This window comes from Vidua macroura, chromosome 4 (assembly GCF_024509145.1).
Source record: "Vidua macroura isolate BioBank_ID:100142 chromosome 4, ASM2450914v1, whole genome shotgun sequence".
NCBI classification, from domain to species: Eukaryota; Metazoa; Chordata; class Aves; order Passeriformes; family Viduidae; genus Vidua; species Vidua macroura.
In genome coordinates, this window is record NC_071574.1 from 68581634 (window position 1) to 68598602 (window position 16969).

Consider the following 16969-nt stretch of genomic DNA (forward strand, 5'->3'; position numbering starts at 1 on the left):
ACAAGCTGAGTTGGAAGGGATCCACAAGGATCATCCAGTCCAGCTCCTGGCCCTGCACAGCACCATCCCCAGGAGTCACCCTGTGCCCGAGAGCATTGTCCAAACACTGCTTGAGCTCTGCCAGGCTGGGGCTGTGCCCACTGCCCTGGGGAGCCTGTTCAGTGCCCAGCCACCCTCTGGGGGAAGAACCTTTTCCTGATAGCCAACACAAACCTCCCCTGACACAGCTTCAGGCCATTCCCTGGGTCCTGTCTCTGTCACCACAGAGCAGAGATCAGTGTCTGTCCCTCCTCTTCTCCTCACGAGGAATTTGTAACTGCACTGAGGTCTCCCCTCAGTCTCCTCCAGGCTGAACAGACCAAGTGCCCTCAGCCTCTCCTCACACGGCTTCCCCTCAAGGCCCTTCACCATCCTTGTGCCCTCCTTTGGGCACTCTCTAATAGTTTAATGTTTTTCTTCTATTGTGGCACCCAAAGCTGCCCCAGCACTCGAGGTGAGGCCGCCCCAGCCCCAAGCAGAGCGGGACAATCCCTCCCTTGCCGGGCTGGCCATGCTGGGCCTGCTGCCCCCAGGACAGGGATGTCCCTCCTGGCTGCCAGGGCACTGCTGGCTCAGGTTCAGCTTTGCACTGACCAGGAGCCCCAGGTCCCTTTCCCTGGCACTGCTCTCCAGCCCTCATTCCCCAGTCTGTCCGTACATCCAGGGTTGCTCCATCCCAGGTGCAGAATCCGGCACTTTCCCTGGTTGTACCTCACATGGTTGGTGATTGCCCAGCCCTCACACTTGTTGAGGTCTCTCTGCAGGGCCTCCCTGCCTTTGAGGGAGTCCACAGCTCCTCGCAGTCACCGTCCCTGGGGGTGACTGAGGACAGACAGACGCGTCTGTAGCGGTGCCGGGTGGCGGCTTGGACTCGGCGATGCCGGAGCCCTTCCCCACCCTCATGGCTCCCGTGCCTACAACGCCCAGAAGGCCGCGCGGAGCCGCTTCCGCCGCCGGGGCGGGCCGAGCTCGGGGCCGCCGCCGCCGTCATTGCGGACGGGACGATGTCTCGCTGCAGCCCCGCCGCCGCCCGCCTGCTCGGCCGCTTCCTCCGCCGTGAGTACCGGGACGAGCCCTCCCGGCCCCGCCGCGGGGGCCGCGGGCAGCGCCGGGGCCCGGCCGGGCCGGGCAGGGCAGGGGCCGGGCAAGGTCACGGCGGAGCGCGGCCGGGCGCGCTCGGCCCGCGGGCACCGGGGCGGGACTCGGGGTGTCCCCGGCGGTCCCCGCGCTGCTCCCGGCGCTGCTCCGGGCATCGCTGGGCGTTCGGAGCGGGGCAGGATCGCCCCGCTCGGGGCGGGGGCACGCCTGGCTGCGAGGGAGCTGTGTGTCAATGTAATGGGAAGTTTTCCCGTGCAGGGCGGGCGGCCGCACGTGCGGGGGCGCGGGAAGGTTTTCTCGGCGTTGTAGCTCCGGAAAGACTCCAAAGGGCAAGGGCCGGACGGAGCCCGTGGAGTGGGGCTGGTCACTGCGAGGGCTGGAGGCCTCTGGAGGGCCTTGGATTACCCTGTGGTTTCAGCACAGCGTGGTGAAGTTCTTTCTGTTGCCAAGAATAAGGTTGTAGACTTGTCTTTTTGGGGAGCACGAGCCCTCTGAGACTAGTACTTCAGCTCGAGACATTTAATATGTGTTGTTCTGAACATCACAATAAAAAATAAAGTGCTTTTCTCCCTCTTTTTTTTTTTTTTTTTCTCTCCAGTGTGCTTTTTTTTTTTTTGCTGCATCCTCTTGAAGAGGAGACTGGTAGTGATAGAACAAGGGTAGTGGCTTCAAAGTGAAAGAGAGTAAGTTTAGATTGGATATTAGGAAGAAACGCTTTACAGTGAGGAAACTGGAACAGGTTTCCCAGAGAAGCTGTGGCTGCCCCATCCCTGGACATGTTGAAGGCCGGGTTGATGGGGCTTGGAGCAGCCTGGTCTACTGGAAGGTGTCCCTGGCCATGGCAAGGGGTTGGAATGAGATGGTCTTTAAGGTCCCTTCCAAGCCAAACCATTCTGTGAGATCAGTGTGGGTATGCCCAGGCACAAGAGCAGTTAAACAGAGGAAATTATGCATTAATGTGGTTCTTGTAGCTGAAAATGAATGAACAAACTTAAACCTACCTCATTGGACTGCACACAGAGTGTTTTTGTCTCGGTGGGATGGTGCCTTGTAGGTCAGGTAACATGATCTCACAACCACAGGCTGGTCTGAGTAGTTCCTGTGGCACGCCTACCTTCCAGGTGGGTATCCATTCCTGCCTCCTGTTCTCCACAAGCAGGATCAGAAAACTGTGCTGTTAATTTCTGCCACTTCAGCTTTTTGAATTGGCTCCCCTGGGCCCAATAAGAATTGGTTGTGATGGAGGGGAACAGATGGGAATGTAGCACCTTCTAGTTTAGTTTTATTTATACTCCCAGCAAAGCTACTCTTGGGTGCAGTTTTATGTGTAAAAACCCTACATTATTCCCTTTGCAAATAGCAGTAAGAGATTCAGGGAATAGTTATCAAAATTATTTTGAGGGGTAGAAAGGAGGAAGAAATCTAAGTGGCTCAAGAAGTGTCTTTATGCAGCTGTTCATGAAGTCTTTTACAGAAACTCCTGCAAGATGAAATAGTCCTTCATTGGAAATCTTTGGTTTGATACTCTTTAAAGACTGCTGAAACCTTAAATTTGGGCTTTGTACATACATTTTCACTAACAATTAACATCTGCTTCTCTGAGTGATTTGAAATCATGAGTGTCCAGTGTGTTCTGTTGCAAAAGAGATGCAAACCTTGTTTTTGTTGGTGCAGTGCTGAAAGAAATATGCAGGGTGTGTATCCCTAAGGCTGAGATCAGGAAGTAGTGGAAATGGAGTATGAAATCTGTCAGTGAATGGTGAGTGCTGTTCAAAGGTCACCTCAGAGCACTGCTGGTGTATGGACAGAATCAGGAGAGACCTGTGCTTGTCCATACCCTTGAAGAGTTTTTGTAGGCATCTAAACTGACTGGAGAGTCAGGATTAGGGGTTCCATTGTCCTGGATTGTTAGAAGGCTTTGGAGAGCTCTTAGATTAAAAGATTACAGTAATTATGTGAGTAATCTTGGCAAAGGATTGCTGCAGAAATAACAACCCAAACTGAAGAATTCCTTAATTGTTTTTATGTCAACAGTGTGGAGGGAGGAAAGCTCACAAACCTTGGTGGAGGATACCTGGGGAAGAGCAGCTTATTGGCTTGCAGGAAGCAGTGGATTTGTACTGAGGAGAGGCTTGGATTAGGAAAGAGAGATGTGTTGAAAGAATTGAAATTTTTCTGAATGTCATTTCCCACTAGTTGTAGATTTGTTTTAATGTGATGGGTATAGTGGAGGCATTGCATCTGCCCCTCACAGCCTGATTAATTTACTTAATTCCTCACCTCCTTTTTCATGGTCACAGATCTGGGTTTCCATAATTAACAGGAATTTGGCAAGGGAATGGTGAGAGAAGAGAACCTGGGACTGATGAACAGGAATCCTGGAGTGCATAATCCTCTTAAACAAAGGAGTAAGATATTTTGAACAATCCCTCAATAGCATGCAAACGTCTTTGTCACTAAGAAGCATCTTCTGCTAAGGTAGCTGATAACTTCAGGGGTGAGTTCTGGGGATGGGGTTATGCTCCTCTGCACTGTCAGGAGCTCCCCAGAACTGTTCCTGTTGTGGCTTCCTCAGGCCTTGCATTGCTTGGCAGAGGAAGGAGAAAGGAATGGTCATAAAAATGTAAATTAAACGTAGAAAACAGTGAAAAGAACTCTGAGCAGCAAGCTGAAGGCCCATAACTGATGGGAAGTAAAGAGGGGGATTTGGGATGTGTGTGTGGAAAAAAGACATAGCATTTTAAGTAGCATTCCTCATATCTCAGTCCTTCCCTGAGCTTCCCCTGCACTGGCCTCCATTTTCCCCACTTACAGTGGAGCTCCTATGATTTCTAAGGCTTTCTTCTTTCCTTACATAGGTTATGGAAAAGGAGTATCTTCTATCATCTCCAGGTTCTTTGGGTATTTTAAGGAGCAATAAAGGAAGAATTTCAGTTTTCTGGTAATGTAGGTGTCAGCTCAGGTCATTGTGGAGAGGAATCTGCTGCTTCACCTTGCTTTTATACTGGGCTTGTTTTATGAGCAGCCTTTAAGATGATACCTCAACTTCCAAATTTCCTTACTGATTTGGGGTAAATATGGTTAAGAAGGAGACACTTTTATTGGATTTGTGTCCGTAGGAAATCTTACAAGAAGTCATGATAATAATAAGTTTTGAGCTTTGTATAGTTTGGATGAAGAAGAGATTCACCCTTTAGTATCTGTGCTGTCACCTGGTTTGCACAACCCAAATAGAGAAGGCCTTGGACTAGATGACCTCTAGAAGTCCCTTCCAGCCCAAACCATTCTGTGGCTCCATGAAATGTAGCTTGAGTTGCATTGTTTTAAATGACATTTGTGCCTGAGAGGTGCTGCTCAAGGAGGGCCTGAAAGCTCATTGTAAATGGTATTTAAATACCCTGTGTGCTTTAAGATACCTTGTAAATGGATCAGTTTTCTTTTTAACATGTAAATTCCTGTTTGGACTCCATGATAAATAATAGGGTATTTTTCTAGAAAGGCTTGTTAATTGTAATGCACAAATGAGCTTTAAGTCCTGCTCCAGCCTTGGGATTGTGAGATTTTTTTTCCTAAGAGGTAAATGAGGTGGATTTTCCAGTTATTTTACTGCAGTGAGTTCTACTCTTGGCTGGGGCCTCGTTGCCTGGAAATGCCAGAGGAACCAGCAGCAGTGTGTGGTGTTGGAGTAACTGTCCCTTAGTTTCTAATAAGGTTTCTTGACTAAAAACAGCTGGGGTTCCATATACAGGCTTATGCCCCACTGCTAAATTTAGATGTTGCTTTTCAAATCTCCCCTGAGACAGCAGGGGTTGGGTACTTGAGCACTTTTCATAACTGCTGGCTTTTCTATACAATGGACCAAGGTAGGCTCTTGCCACAGTACATCTCACTTTTTAGCTAAGTAGGAGTTAAAGTACTGAAAAGCCAAAACAAATTATCTTGTTATTTGTGTAACTTTATTTTTAAACCACAAATTGAACAGGGGTGGGGCAGAAATTAACATTGTGCCTGGAAAGATTGTCCAGTCTCTTATTTTATTTTTAATACACTTTGTTAAAGGTCTGTTACAGGCCTTTGTTGGACATGGTAATATTATCTTAGAACTCTGACTTGACAAAATGTAGCATTTTCCCTGTGATTTTGGGAAGAGATAGATTTGATAAGACTTGTCCTTATGCTCTAGGACTTCATCTGGAGCCTTCACCTTTGTAACTTGGACTGTAATTTAGATGTGAGCATTAAAATAGCATCACCAGTGGGTTTGGCCTTGCTGGTTCACAGCTGAAGAACATTTTTTTAAAAAAATTTTTTCCCTCCAGTCTTCATGAAGCAGCATACATTTACACCTAAGCACCCAGATTTTGTTTTGTAGTAAAATCAATTGTCTGGACTGGTTTGGAAGTTGTGAAGCAGGTCCTGGGTGGAAGTTGAGACTTGGCTTCTATTTCTGACTCATACCTGCTGTGAACTTGGGCATGCCATTTCCACTTTCCACCTGTTTCCTTCTCATCTTGTATCTGTCTTAACACTATTGCAATTGCCAGCTGCCTGCACCCAGGGCTTGCTGTTTGTGCCACGTGGAGCAGAACCTCATCCTGACCCATGGTCCTGCTTCCCCCCCTCTGCTGATAACTGGGGCAAACCTTGCTGCTGCAGGTGGGGTCAGGAACACAAGTACAGAACTGAATCAAGCCATTTGAAAAAACCCAGAAATTCAGACTCATCCAGCCCAGAGACTGCAAGGTGATTTTTAGGGTTTTTTTTTTCATAAATCGCTTCAAAAATATATTGCTCTCCAGATATTTGCCCATGCTAAGCTGCCTGCCTCTGGAGACAGCAAAGGGCTCAAATCTATAGCCAGGATTTTTGAACCAGCTGTATTTTCTCTGAAGGAAGGCCATACATTAATGTAAGAAGCACATGGTTTTCAAGGGTAAAGCCATACAAAGCTTAAATTTTAAGCTGCTGTTTAGATATCTAAATTTTTTTTCATAGTTTAGAAAATGCTCAAAAGCTTTTTATCCTTGAAAAATATATTAATACTGTCTTCTGAAAATGGAGGATTGGCAAACTTAAGCTTTCAAAAACTTTTTTTGTGCAATGTTATAACTCTCTGAAAATAGATCTGGAATGAACAGTTGAACTGGGAGTGTACAGTTGCTGTAAGGTGTAGAGAAATGTGACTATTTGTCAGTTTGTCAGCAACAAGGAGGCACTGGAGTCTTCCTCACTGGAGATATTCAGGAACCATCTGAACACAATCCTGTGCAATGTGCTGTAGGATGACCCTGCTTGAGCAGGGAGGTTGGACCAGCTGACCCACTGTAATCCCTTCCAACCTGACCCATTCTGTGATTTTTCTTTTTTTCAAAGTACTGAAATTGCTCAGTGACAGGTGGCTAGTAAGCATCCGTCTCTTACTTTGCAGGTGGATTTGCCAGTGGTTGGGCACAGGCTTTGTAAAACTTAGATCTGAATCAGTTGGTGTTGCCTGTTTGTTCTTTCCCCTTGCAGGCCCATTTTCAAACAGTCATTGCCATTCTCCTGGAAGCCTGGAGTGTTCCCCCAAGGCCTCGCTGGTGGTAAGGACTGTAAGAGCTCCTTCTCAAGGGGAATCATCCTCTGCTGTCCTCAGGGCTGGGTGTCACCCAGGCACATCTCATGACAGTGAGGGATTGCCTGAGTGGCTGGGCTCAGGTAGATCAATTCCCTGCTCTCCTGAGCATCATTCCACCTGTTCCTGGTTTTGTTTTGCCTCTCCTTTTCTGGAGTCAGGCTGCTCTTCACCAGATGTGTCCTTGAGTTGATTCAGGTGCAGGGCCTTGCAGCCCTGCCTAGGAAGACGAAGTCCTCAGCCTAGGACAAAGATTATCCTGTGCTGTTTTCTGTAGCAGTGGCTTCTCTCTCCCCTCCCACAGCCAGCCTGGTGGCATTTGTTCATTAAATCTCAGCCTTAGACATATTTTCATAAAATCACAGAATCACAAAATGTTTTGGGTCAGAAGGTGACCTTAAAGATCATCTTGTTCCACCCCTCTGCCATGGGCAGGGACACCTTCCACTAGACCAGGTTGCTCCAAGCCCCCTCTAGCCTGGCCTGAAACACTCCAGGGATGGGGCAGCCACAGCTCTGGACAACCTGTGCCAGGGCCTCACCACCCTCACAGTACAGGGCTTTTTTTTCCTAATATCCATTTTAAATGTGCTCTCTTTCAGTTTGAAGCCATTCCCCCTTGTCCTATTATTACATACCCTTGTCAATAATGTTATTCCATCTTTCCTCTAAGTTCCCTTCAGGTACTGAAGGGAATTGAGTCACACCAAAGGCTTCTCTTTTCTAGGCTGAGCAATCCCAATTCTCTCAGCCTTTCCTCATAGCATCCTCATAGCTCCATCCCTCTCATCAACTTCCTGCCCTCCTCTGGATTCACTCCAGCAGCTCCACGTTCTTCCTGTGCCAGGCCCCAGAGCTGGACACAGCTCTGCAGGTGGGGTCTCACCTGAGTGGGGCAGAGGGGCAGAATCCCCTCCCTCACCCTGCCCATGCTGCTTTGGATGCAGCCCAGCATACAACTGGCTTTTTAAATGTTTATTTTCTTAAGGATTTCACATGGATTTTGTCTGTTACTGCTTTGTATTTCCTGGAATAACAAGTTCTGCAGCAGTATTTGTGGTGATTTAGCTTAAAGCCCTGCAGGTCACTAAGCTGAAGTGCACTTTTGCCACTTTCCTTAAAAGTTTACTGCATCCTAGTCTGTACCTTTGTGTATGGAGTTTTACTTTGTGTCTGTGTGAAGCTGAGGATTTGCTGCAGCTCCTTAGAGAGCAGCAGAAGGTGGCTGGAGTTAAACCCTGGGTTTGCCAGCACTGTCTAAGAACACAGTGAGAACTTCAGGTTTAGCAATAGCACTGATGTGTGTAGGCTGCTTCTGGCATGGTTTGGTTTTTCTGTTCACTCCTTTGAATACAACTGAAGCATAAAAGCAGTGTAGCACTAAACTTTACTTGGCAAGAGAGAGCTGTGAAGCTCTGTGATGGAAATGTGTGTGTTTGTGGATCTTAAAAAGTTTCTGCAGATTTACTAACACATGGAAATTCTGTTATTATAGTAATATAATAATGCATCTTAACAAATTCTGTGCATTATAATAAAGATACTTTTTAATTTCTTTCTCCTTAAAAGCTTTTACTCCCTTCCTAAAAAGAGAAAAAGGAAAATATACTCCCTTGTTCAGTTGTGCCTAAGTATGTATATGGAGCAGTCTGGGGACCGTGATTCAGGATCTGTTATTTTGATTTCAGCTGCACTATTTACTTCCTTAAGTCTTAGTTGCTAAAGTTTTAAAAGAGCTAAAGGGGTAAATAGTAACTTATTAGTGTATATATTATTAGGATTGTGCCTTCCCAGGGTCACTCTATGTATAAATTAAGCTTTTTATGTCAAAACACTTGCAGAGAGTAAATTGGTTCTGATCCCCTCAAAACTCTGGTGTTTGAAAAAGCATATGGCAGTAAATATAGGTGTGCATCGTATTTAGACCAGTCCTCTCTTCTCATCTCAAGCTTTCTTCTGTGTAACATTCTGTGCACTTGCTGTCATCATTCCTTTCCCTTCAGCACAGATGCAGTCATTCCCCTTGGCTTTTTGTTGCCAGCATGCACTGTGCTCTTTTTCTACAATTGTGTTGTTTTCTTCTCTCAACACCAGAGTTGTGAGAACTAAATTGAAAATTACTCTAGTGGAGTATCTGGAGAGCTGTGTTTCCTCTGGAGCCCAAATGCATGTCCAGCAGTGATGCCATAGCTAGGAATCTGATGGAAAAAGATCTCTTGCTGTCTTACATAGCATCAGGTTTTTCCTGGGCTGTCTCTCGTTGTCTGCTCTGGACTGTGCTCTGTTCACAGGAGGTGTCACATAGTACCAGTGTTGTAACAGCCTCAGGATTTTAGTTCTGCTTTGTCATTTTGCAGAGTATCTGAGAAGATAAAAACGTATTTGTTTGCAAATGAAAGCAGTGCTTAAGAAGTCGTTTCTGTCTGTCAGGAGGAATCCTGATATTGAGTACTCAATATGAGAAACCTCTCCTAATTTCTAGTAAATTGAGTAATTGGCATAATAGGGTGAGCTACAGGTGTTTAATGTCTTGGCATGACAAGCACTGAATGAGGCTTCAGAGCTGCTTTTGAAAACATGAGCTGCTCATGATTTTTTGATACAAACACTGATTGATATGCACTTACTTTGTAGGACATTTTTTGTCTCAGAGTCTACCAAAGGAGTGAATTAATGGTTTGTGCTCTCTTCTTTTTTCTCTCCAGTTCAACAGAATGGAGTCCGACACTGCTCCTACACAGCATCCAGAAAAAACCTGTATGTTAATAAAAACACAAAGGTTATCTGTCAGGGTTTTACAGGCAAACAGGTATGTTTATAAGTCATTTTTTCTATCAGCCTTTCAGTCAGAAACTTAACTGCTCAGAAAACGTAGTTATGTATGAAATGGATTATATACTGCCTTTGTCTGTGTTGATAGGAAGCTGGACTTCCTGCACCATCAGGAAGGTCCCTTCAGCACTGAATGTAGTGCTGAATGTAGTTTACATTCTTTGGTCCAAATACTTGTGCACAAGCTTGAAAGTTGGTTTTGAGTCATCTCTATTCATTTTTGTTTTTCATATTGTATACAGCTGAAAGGGTTTCTCTGTAAGAGGCTATTTGCAAAATACTGCAATAACCTGCCCATTTTCAAAGTGCTTTTTTTCACAAATGCAGTTCAATATCAATGGCTATGAATTAAATTTCTGTTTTTATTTCAAGATATTTAATAATTTTCTCAGGTTCACTCTTTTACACATTTGCAGGCAGAGAAGGCTGCTTTTGTAAAACTATCAGCTAGTCATGGATGAGCATGCTAGTTTCTTCTATTTCACTGTAGTGTTTGTCATCTGCCAAACTTGATGTGGGAAAGAAACTGTGGCTGCTGTGTCTGCAGGTGTGTTAGCAGCACACAGCAGAAGACCCTTGAGCATGAAACTACAGTGCTATGATTGAAAAAAAAGGAGTATATTAGCATATTCCAAATGCATTTAAAACATCTTGATGCACTCACCAAAATATTTGATTATATATGTATATATATATGTAGTGAAAACTTCCCTTCTTATTGCAAATTGCAGTGACATAAATTGCCTTCAGAATTATAAATACCATCAAACTTTTTGATTAAGGTTATTTGCTATTACATGCCTTGTAACTTTACTTATTTTCTCTCTCAAAGGGCACCTTTCACAGCCAGCAGGCATTGGACTATGGCACCAATCTAGTTGGAGGAATTTCTCCAGGGAAAGGGGGAAAAACTCATCTAGGTCTGCCTGTGTTTAATTCTGTGAAGGAGGTAATTTGCAGCAGTGACTGGAGGGCACAAAGTTTAAAGCCGAAGGGCTCCTTATTTCATTACTCACACTGGAGAGACAATATTTGAGCTGAGGATGTCACTGGGCACAGAGTGAAACAGAAGCCTTCTAAAAGAGGGAGCATTCAGGGTGGTCAGGCACCAGTTTGGCTTCCACTGTGAAGTTCAGAAAGTCTGGGTACACTTGCTTTATGAATGCAGCTAGTTTCTGATTGAGTCTGCTGTGCATGATGAATTTTTAGCAAACTGTTACATAAGAGTATTTATGATGGTGATCACAGGGCAGATCCTTTCCAGTTCTCAGTTCCCTGGTTGTTCCCCATCTTCAGGAAATTTAACACTTGCTTTAGATTATAGTAGATTATTACAAACCCTTAATTCATGCCTGAGAATGGATGTATTTTAAATGACTTGTTGTCAAACATTCTCTTCAGCCCCGCTAAACACACAATGTGGGTTTTTTTTGTGTCTGTTGCAGGCCAAAGAACAAACGGGTGCTTCAGCCACTGTCATCTACGTCCCTCCCCCATTTGCTGCTGCTGCCATCAACGAGGCCATCGATGCAGAGATGCCCCTGGTGGTGTGCATCACTGAGGGCATCCCCCAGCAGGACATGGTGCGGGTCAAACACCGGCTGCTGCGGCAGAACAAGACCCGGCTGGTGGGCCCCAACTGCCCGGGAGTCATCAATGTAAGTGACCTCTGGCTTTGGTCCAAGGCTGAACTGTTCCTAGTGGTGGTTGGAATGTTCCATCTGACTTCTCCCACTCTTTCCTTAGCCTGGAGAATGTAAAATTGGTATCATGCCTGGTCACATTCACAAGAAAGGAAGAATTGGTGAGTTCTTGAATATTTATGCGTCATCTAAAACAAAAGTTTGGTGCTGTAGTTCTTCCTCGTGAGGCAAGGCACATCCTGCCCTGGAGAGAGTTGATAACACCGTGGGACAGCTTGTCTGTCCTCAGTTTGTACATGAATTTTAGCATTACCAATCCTGAAGGTCCAAATCCAGAATTGTTCCATAGTAGACACTGGGTGCTGATGGTAGAGGCAAAGCAGTTGGGAATTCCTGTAGGTAATGTGATGGACTTGGTATCCTCAAAGGAGAGCCTTGAGGAAACTTCCATTTTTTCTTGGGATTTGAGAGCACTAAGCTCTCCAACACTATTCCTTACAACAGCTTGGCTGCTTGGGACTGGGATCCTACTCTTCTAGTGATCTCAGTACTACAGCAAAGAGAAGAGACTACAGATAAGTTTATAACATAATTTAGACAACTATGAAACCATCACAAGTGGAAGTGACAAATATTCCCAATTTTCAGGCAGTGTGGTAAAGGGTGAGAAGGCAGTGACTTGTTCATAATCAATGTTGGTCACACTCCCTGTGTGTAATGAGTTACACCCCCTGTTACATGCTACTCTCATGTCCTGACTTCTGTCAGCTCCTTGTTGTAAACTACAGAAATAACAACTTGATTTTTTTATTTTCAAATAATGCAGTTCAGGAGCTGTAGAGAAATTTCTTCTGAAATGTCCATTTGTATTTAGGTAGAGCTTCAGAAATACTGCTCTGAACAGCACATGCTGCTGTTGCCTGTCAGCAAGGTAACCAGTTTCACTTGAGCACAGTAGTACCCTTTGCAGCATTACCTTTTTTTCTTTTATGGAAAATGTGTTTATTGTGGGAAAGCCTGTTCAGTGCTGTTGAATTACAGGGACTCAGTGCATTTTTTTAGCATGAGGACCTCCCTCTGCTATGGGACCACTTCTGGCTTGAGACTAGACTGCACCTAAGGAATGCTGGAAGATGTGTTAGCACTCATGTTCCACCTCCAGCTTTTACCCATAAACCTGGAATTGAAAAATCAAATGGCTGCAATTATGCCCTTTATAAAAACCACTGAGACATTGCTCTATGACTGTAAAATGGAACATCAACCAGTGTTGCTCTGAGCTCCCTTCTGAATCAAAGTTCTGTTCTGATTTTCTAAATGTATACAGGAAATGTGTTGCAGCCACAAGTTATGAGAATCTGAATGCAAGGCACATCGAGTGCAAAAGAATATTTAACATCTTAAATTTAGTAGCTGTGCCATTGCTAGAAATGTTTTCAGTGGTGAGCCAAGAATCAAGGAATAAAAATGTGGATTTGCCACCCTCCCAGTTTCATCTAACTGTGACCTTTGGTGATGTGCTCTCCAGCTTTCTGTTACTGTGAGGCATCCAATAATTATCTGAATATACTGTGATGCAAGGCATAAAAATAGCCACAGTCTTTGGACTTTCATCTGTAGCTTCTCTGTGGCAATCTGATCTTAGTGGTAAACAGGGAGGCCTTTTCAAACATAGCAAGGAAAAAACACTGAGCTAGAACACATCTGAGCTGGCCAACAGTATAAATAGTTGATAAAACTAAGGTTCTTAGTCTAGTGGTGTATTTTCTTCTCTGTTCATGCAACGTATGTGTTATATTCCTTCTTATATGGCTTGCGGTAGATGGAAGATGATGTCTGTTTTTCCTGAAGACCTTTCCTTTTGTAGTGTTAACAGAAGTCTCAACTTGAAAAAATGAACAAAAAGCCATGCAAATATTCTGCCTCTGCTCTAAGCTCTGTGCTGCCTTCCATCCTGTATTTAAAACTGGTCTTGTGGTCTCTTGTGATATTGTAAATGCCAGATGTGTTCTGTAGAGCAGCAACAAATACCTTAATAGTGATAACTTGCATTTGTGCAGCATTTTTCTGTTTTGGAAGATCTCTTGTGTGCCTGACCATACTGGGGATGTGATTAATACAGAATTCTTGTGTTAACTGTTGAGCTTCAACTCAGTTTCAAGACCAGTGCATCAGCTACTCACATACAAGATAAGAAGTATTTTCTTTTATTTGCTTTTCAGTTTTCTTTCTTGGTAAGGCTTTTAGCATGACAAAAATATTACTGACTTTCTGGGCAGCTTTAGTCCATTGGCAGTTAAGTGTCAAAAGATGAAAACCAAGAAATGGTACAGAAAGAATCTTAGAGTGTTTTGGCAAGGACAAGTGGAAAAACTGGAATGTCATGTTGTTTACTGAGGTGATTTTCATGACTATAAGAACAGCTGCCTCTAGTTATATGCTGTGTTAGTGGTAAGTTTATCTTCTTTTCTTTCCTCAAGGTATTGTGTCAAGATCTGGAACCCTGACATACGAAGCTGTTCATCAGACAACACAAGTTGGGTTGGGGCAGTCTTTTTGTGTTGGTAGGTTCCCTCAGAATCAGCCTATTGGACCTAGACTAATCTGCTTTTTCTTCACAAGTGTAAATCCAAAATAATTCCTTTTTGCAAATGTAGAATTTGCTGAATGGCAGTTGTGTTGACAAGTGGGATTCCTATGTGCTGTGAAGAGTACAACTCTTCTCTGTTACCATTTCCACATCAGATTAACAAAAGCCTTAAAACCAGCTTTGAACAGAGAACTGCCAGCAAGTATGATGTCAAACTGTCCCAAGAAGTTTAGTTATAAAGGATTAGGGCATTCTTAGGCATTTAATTGGGTGTGTTAAGTAAATTCAGTTTTCATACACCAAAATTCTGGAGCTGGCATCTTGGTCCTGCTGTGTTCATAACATTTTGTTTATGGTTTGAAAGGTGAAGACTCAGATATCAAAGTTTTCTGTGAATTGTGGGGGAAGTATTTGGAGCAGGAATTTGACATGCTCTGACTTGGGTAGAGCCTTCAGAGCTGCCTGCCTTATGAGCCTTTGGGAATATTCCTCATGCTGAAATTTACTTCTAAACTTCTATTGTAAGTGCAATATCTTTATCCTGAGTTACTCTTTTTTTTTTTTTTTTTTTTTGTGATTTTAATATTTTTTGTAGGTATTGGAGGTGATCCCTTCAATGGAACTAATTTTATTGACTGCCTTGATGTCTTCCTGAAGGATCCTCATACTGAGGGGATCATATTGATTGGGGAGATTGGAGGAAATGCTGAAGAAGATGCAGCAGCATTTTTGAAAGAAAATAATGCCGTAAGTCTTAAAACACATTGCTTCTAGACACTTTCATAGTTAGCCAGCTTCTTTTGCCACATCAAGGAAAACTCATTTCACTCTCACATCTCGATTTACAAAAACCACAAATAGTCATGGGGTTTTTAAAGAAAAAGAGTTGAAATTAAGAGTGTTGTCAAGGTTGGACTCAATGATCTTAGAGGTCTTTCCAGCCATGTTCTGTGAAGTGAAGAGCATTGTCAACTTCAGAATTTTATTCCTGTAACAATATTTGTAGTGATTTTTTTTTTTTTGTAGTATGCATGGGTCTGTATAAAGATTGAAAGTTTGTTAACTTCTGGTTTGTGATGATCATCAGGAGAGGAAGTACTCCACACTCCTTTGTGCTTTGTGAGCTGTTTAATAAATTTGCCGGGCGAGTTAATACTTAAATTAAAAATGAACAAAATAAAGATGAACAAAATGAGCAATTTGCCACTTAGAACTGCTTTTCCTCTCACCCTCCTCACACATAACACATTTATCTCTTCCAGGGCCCCAATGCCAAGCCAGTGGTGTCCTTCATAGCTGGCCTGACAGCTCCTCCTGGCCGGAGGATGGGCCATGCTGGAGCCATCATTGCTGGGGGAAAGGGGGGAGCCAAGGAGAAGATTGCAGCCCTCCAGAGTGCAGGGGTTGTGGTCAGCATGTCCCCTGCTCAGCTGGGCAGCACCATCTACAAGGTTGGTTCCTCAGGCATTGGCTCATCTAGAGCAAGAAGCCACTTTTGAGGGAATATGAGCTGGGAGTCAATCTCTTACCCAGACACTCTGCTGCTCTGAACTTGCTTAAACATAAGAACTCTATTGGCTGGACAAGCTGAAATTTCTACATAAAAGATATGTGCACACATTTTTATTTAATATTGTTTTATAGAAAAGTAAATGTAGCAAAATAGAGAAGAGATTACATTCCGCTTTCAAGCGTAGCTACTTGTTGAAATTGTTTTCTGGATGCAAAGAGCCTGAGTTAATGTAAAATATGAGAACATTATTTCTAAATAGGGTATTTGAGGAAGGACAACCCTGGCATATAATTCAGAGTTATGGCTGAATATATGCTGCTGAAAAAATGAAGTGTGGAATGGGATTATTTGCATTTTACTTAATTCATATCCAAAAAAGGAATGCAGCTAGAGGAGATGCATAATTCAGCTCTGTTAGGTATTTTTTGTTTCCTGTGGTGACTGTATAGTACAGCATCTCCACAGGCTGCTGTGGGATTCTTCCCTTCTTTTGTCGTGCTTTTTCTTTACTGAAATGAAAATCTTGATTTTGTTGCTTCCTTGGCTTGAGTGCTTTACTGTAAGGATTCTCCTGCAGTTCTGATGCAGATTTGGCGTTTTTCAAGCCTGTTATGCTGTGTCTGGGAACAAATGGTTCCTTGACAGCATTGCAGTCTGGCAGTGATTATAGTCTGGCTTGTTAATGTGAGGTGGGAGAATGCTCAGTTTCCTTTCCCCCTAACTTGCACACTTCATGCTTTTTATATTTTAATTTTTAATACCAATTTTTAATTCTTAACATCAGATTTCCTTAGATACATACAAAGTAATTTGAAATAGAAGAATAATAGAAGCATTTTCTGTTTTCCCTGCTGGTAACATCTGTGTGCTCTTTGCAGGAGTTTGAGAAAAGGAAATTGCTGTAAGAGAAGACACTTTGGAATACTTTCTCCAAAACACCAGTGCAGCATCCGGCCTCCGCTTATCTTTTGTCTGCTAATCTTCAGTTGCCCCAATGTCTTGACACTAGTCAATGAATTTGACTCAGAAGCCATAAACCTCCTGGCTAAACCTATTTTGGTGTCTCCTTGTTTCGGACGTTGTCACCCTGTTGTAAATCACAGCAAATTAATAAATCTACTACTAAATCTGATCCATCTTTTCAATTCCTGAAGCAGAGCCATTTCTTCGGTCATCATAAACAAAATCTTTTGTGACTTAAGCAATGCCCCTTTTTAAGGTGAAGTTGCTTGTAGAGCTGCTTTTAAGGATCAAGGCACTGACTTCATGCACATACCACACTTTGCTTTATTTTTAAGCAGTCCAGTCCTGCTCGTTCGTTGCTGGCCAGTACCTTTGAACAATAGGCCAAAGTTTCCGTCCATTAAACCAAAGCTGCTGGATCTGGAGGGATTGGTGTTGATCCACGTAGCTGGATATGCCTGAGGTCCAGACTTTCTCTTCAAGGCTGATTAGCCATGCACAGTGCAGTCCTCTACTGGCAAGGAATTCTGTTTGTTGTGTATAGAAATGGAATTGTTACTGATAAAAATTAATATAATTTCACATGCAGAATATATATTCAAAGTTGTCTGTAACTATGAAGATGATTTGGTCTTTAGCTGACGTTATCCTAATTTCCACTTTATCTTAACTAGCAT

General features: G+C 43.5%; 1 protein-coding gene across 2 annotated transcripts; it reads left to right on the top strand.

Moving 5' to 3' along the window:
* The first annotated feature begins 983 nt into the window (after nucleotides 1-983).
* On the top strand, nucleotides 984-16461 carry SUCLG1 (succinate-CoA ligase GDP/ADP-forming subunit alpha). 2 transcript variants are annotated; one of them, XM_053976495.1, is made up of 9 exons: nucleotides 984-1095; nucleotides 9457-9560; nucleotides 10416-10532; nucleotides 11029-11241; nucleotides 11330-11387; nucleotides 13707-13790; nucleotides 14412-14563; nucleotides 15079-15267; nucleotides 16208-16461. In XM_053976495.1, exons 1-9 carry the CDS (start codon nucleotides 1044-1046, stop codon nucleotides 16232-16234), a joined length of 996 nt encoding a protein of 331 aa, XP_053832470.1. In that variant the 5' UTR covers nucleotides 984-1043; the 3' UTR covers nucleotides 16235-16461. The 2 variants fall into 2 exon arrangements, with proteins under 2 accessions (XP_053832470.1, XP_053832469.1); XM_053976494.1 differs by lacking the exon at nucleotides 984-1095 and adding an exon at nucleotides 3461-3545.
* Nucleotides 16462-16969: the final 508 nt, after the last annotated feature.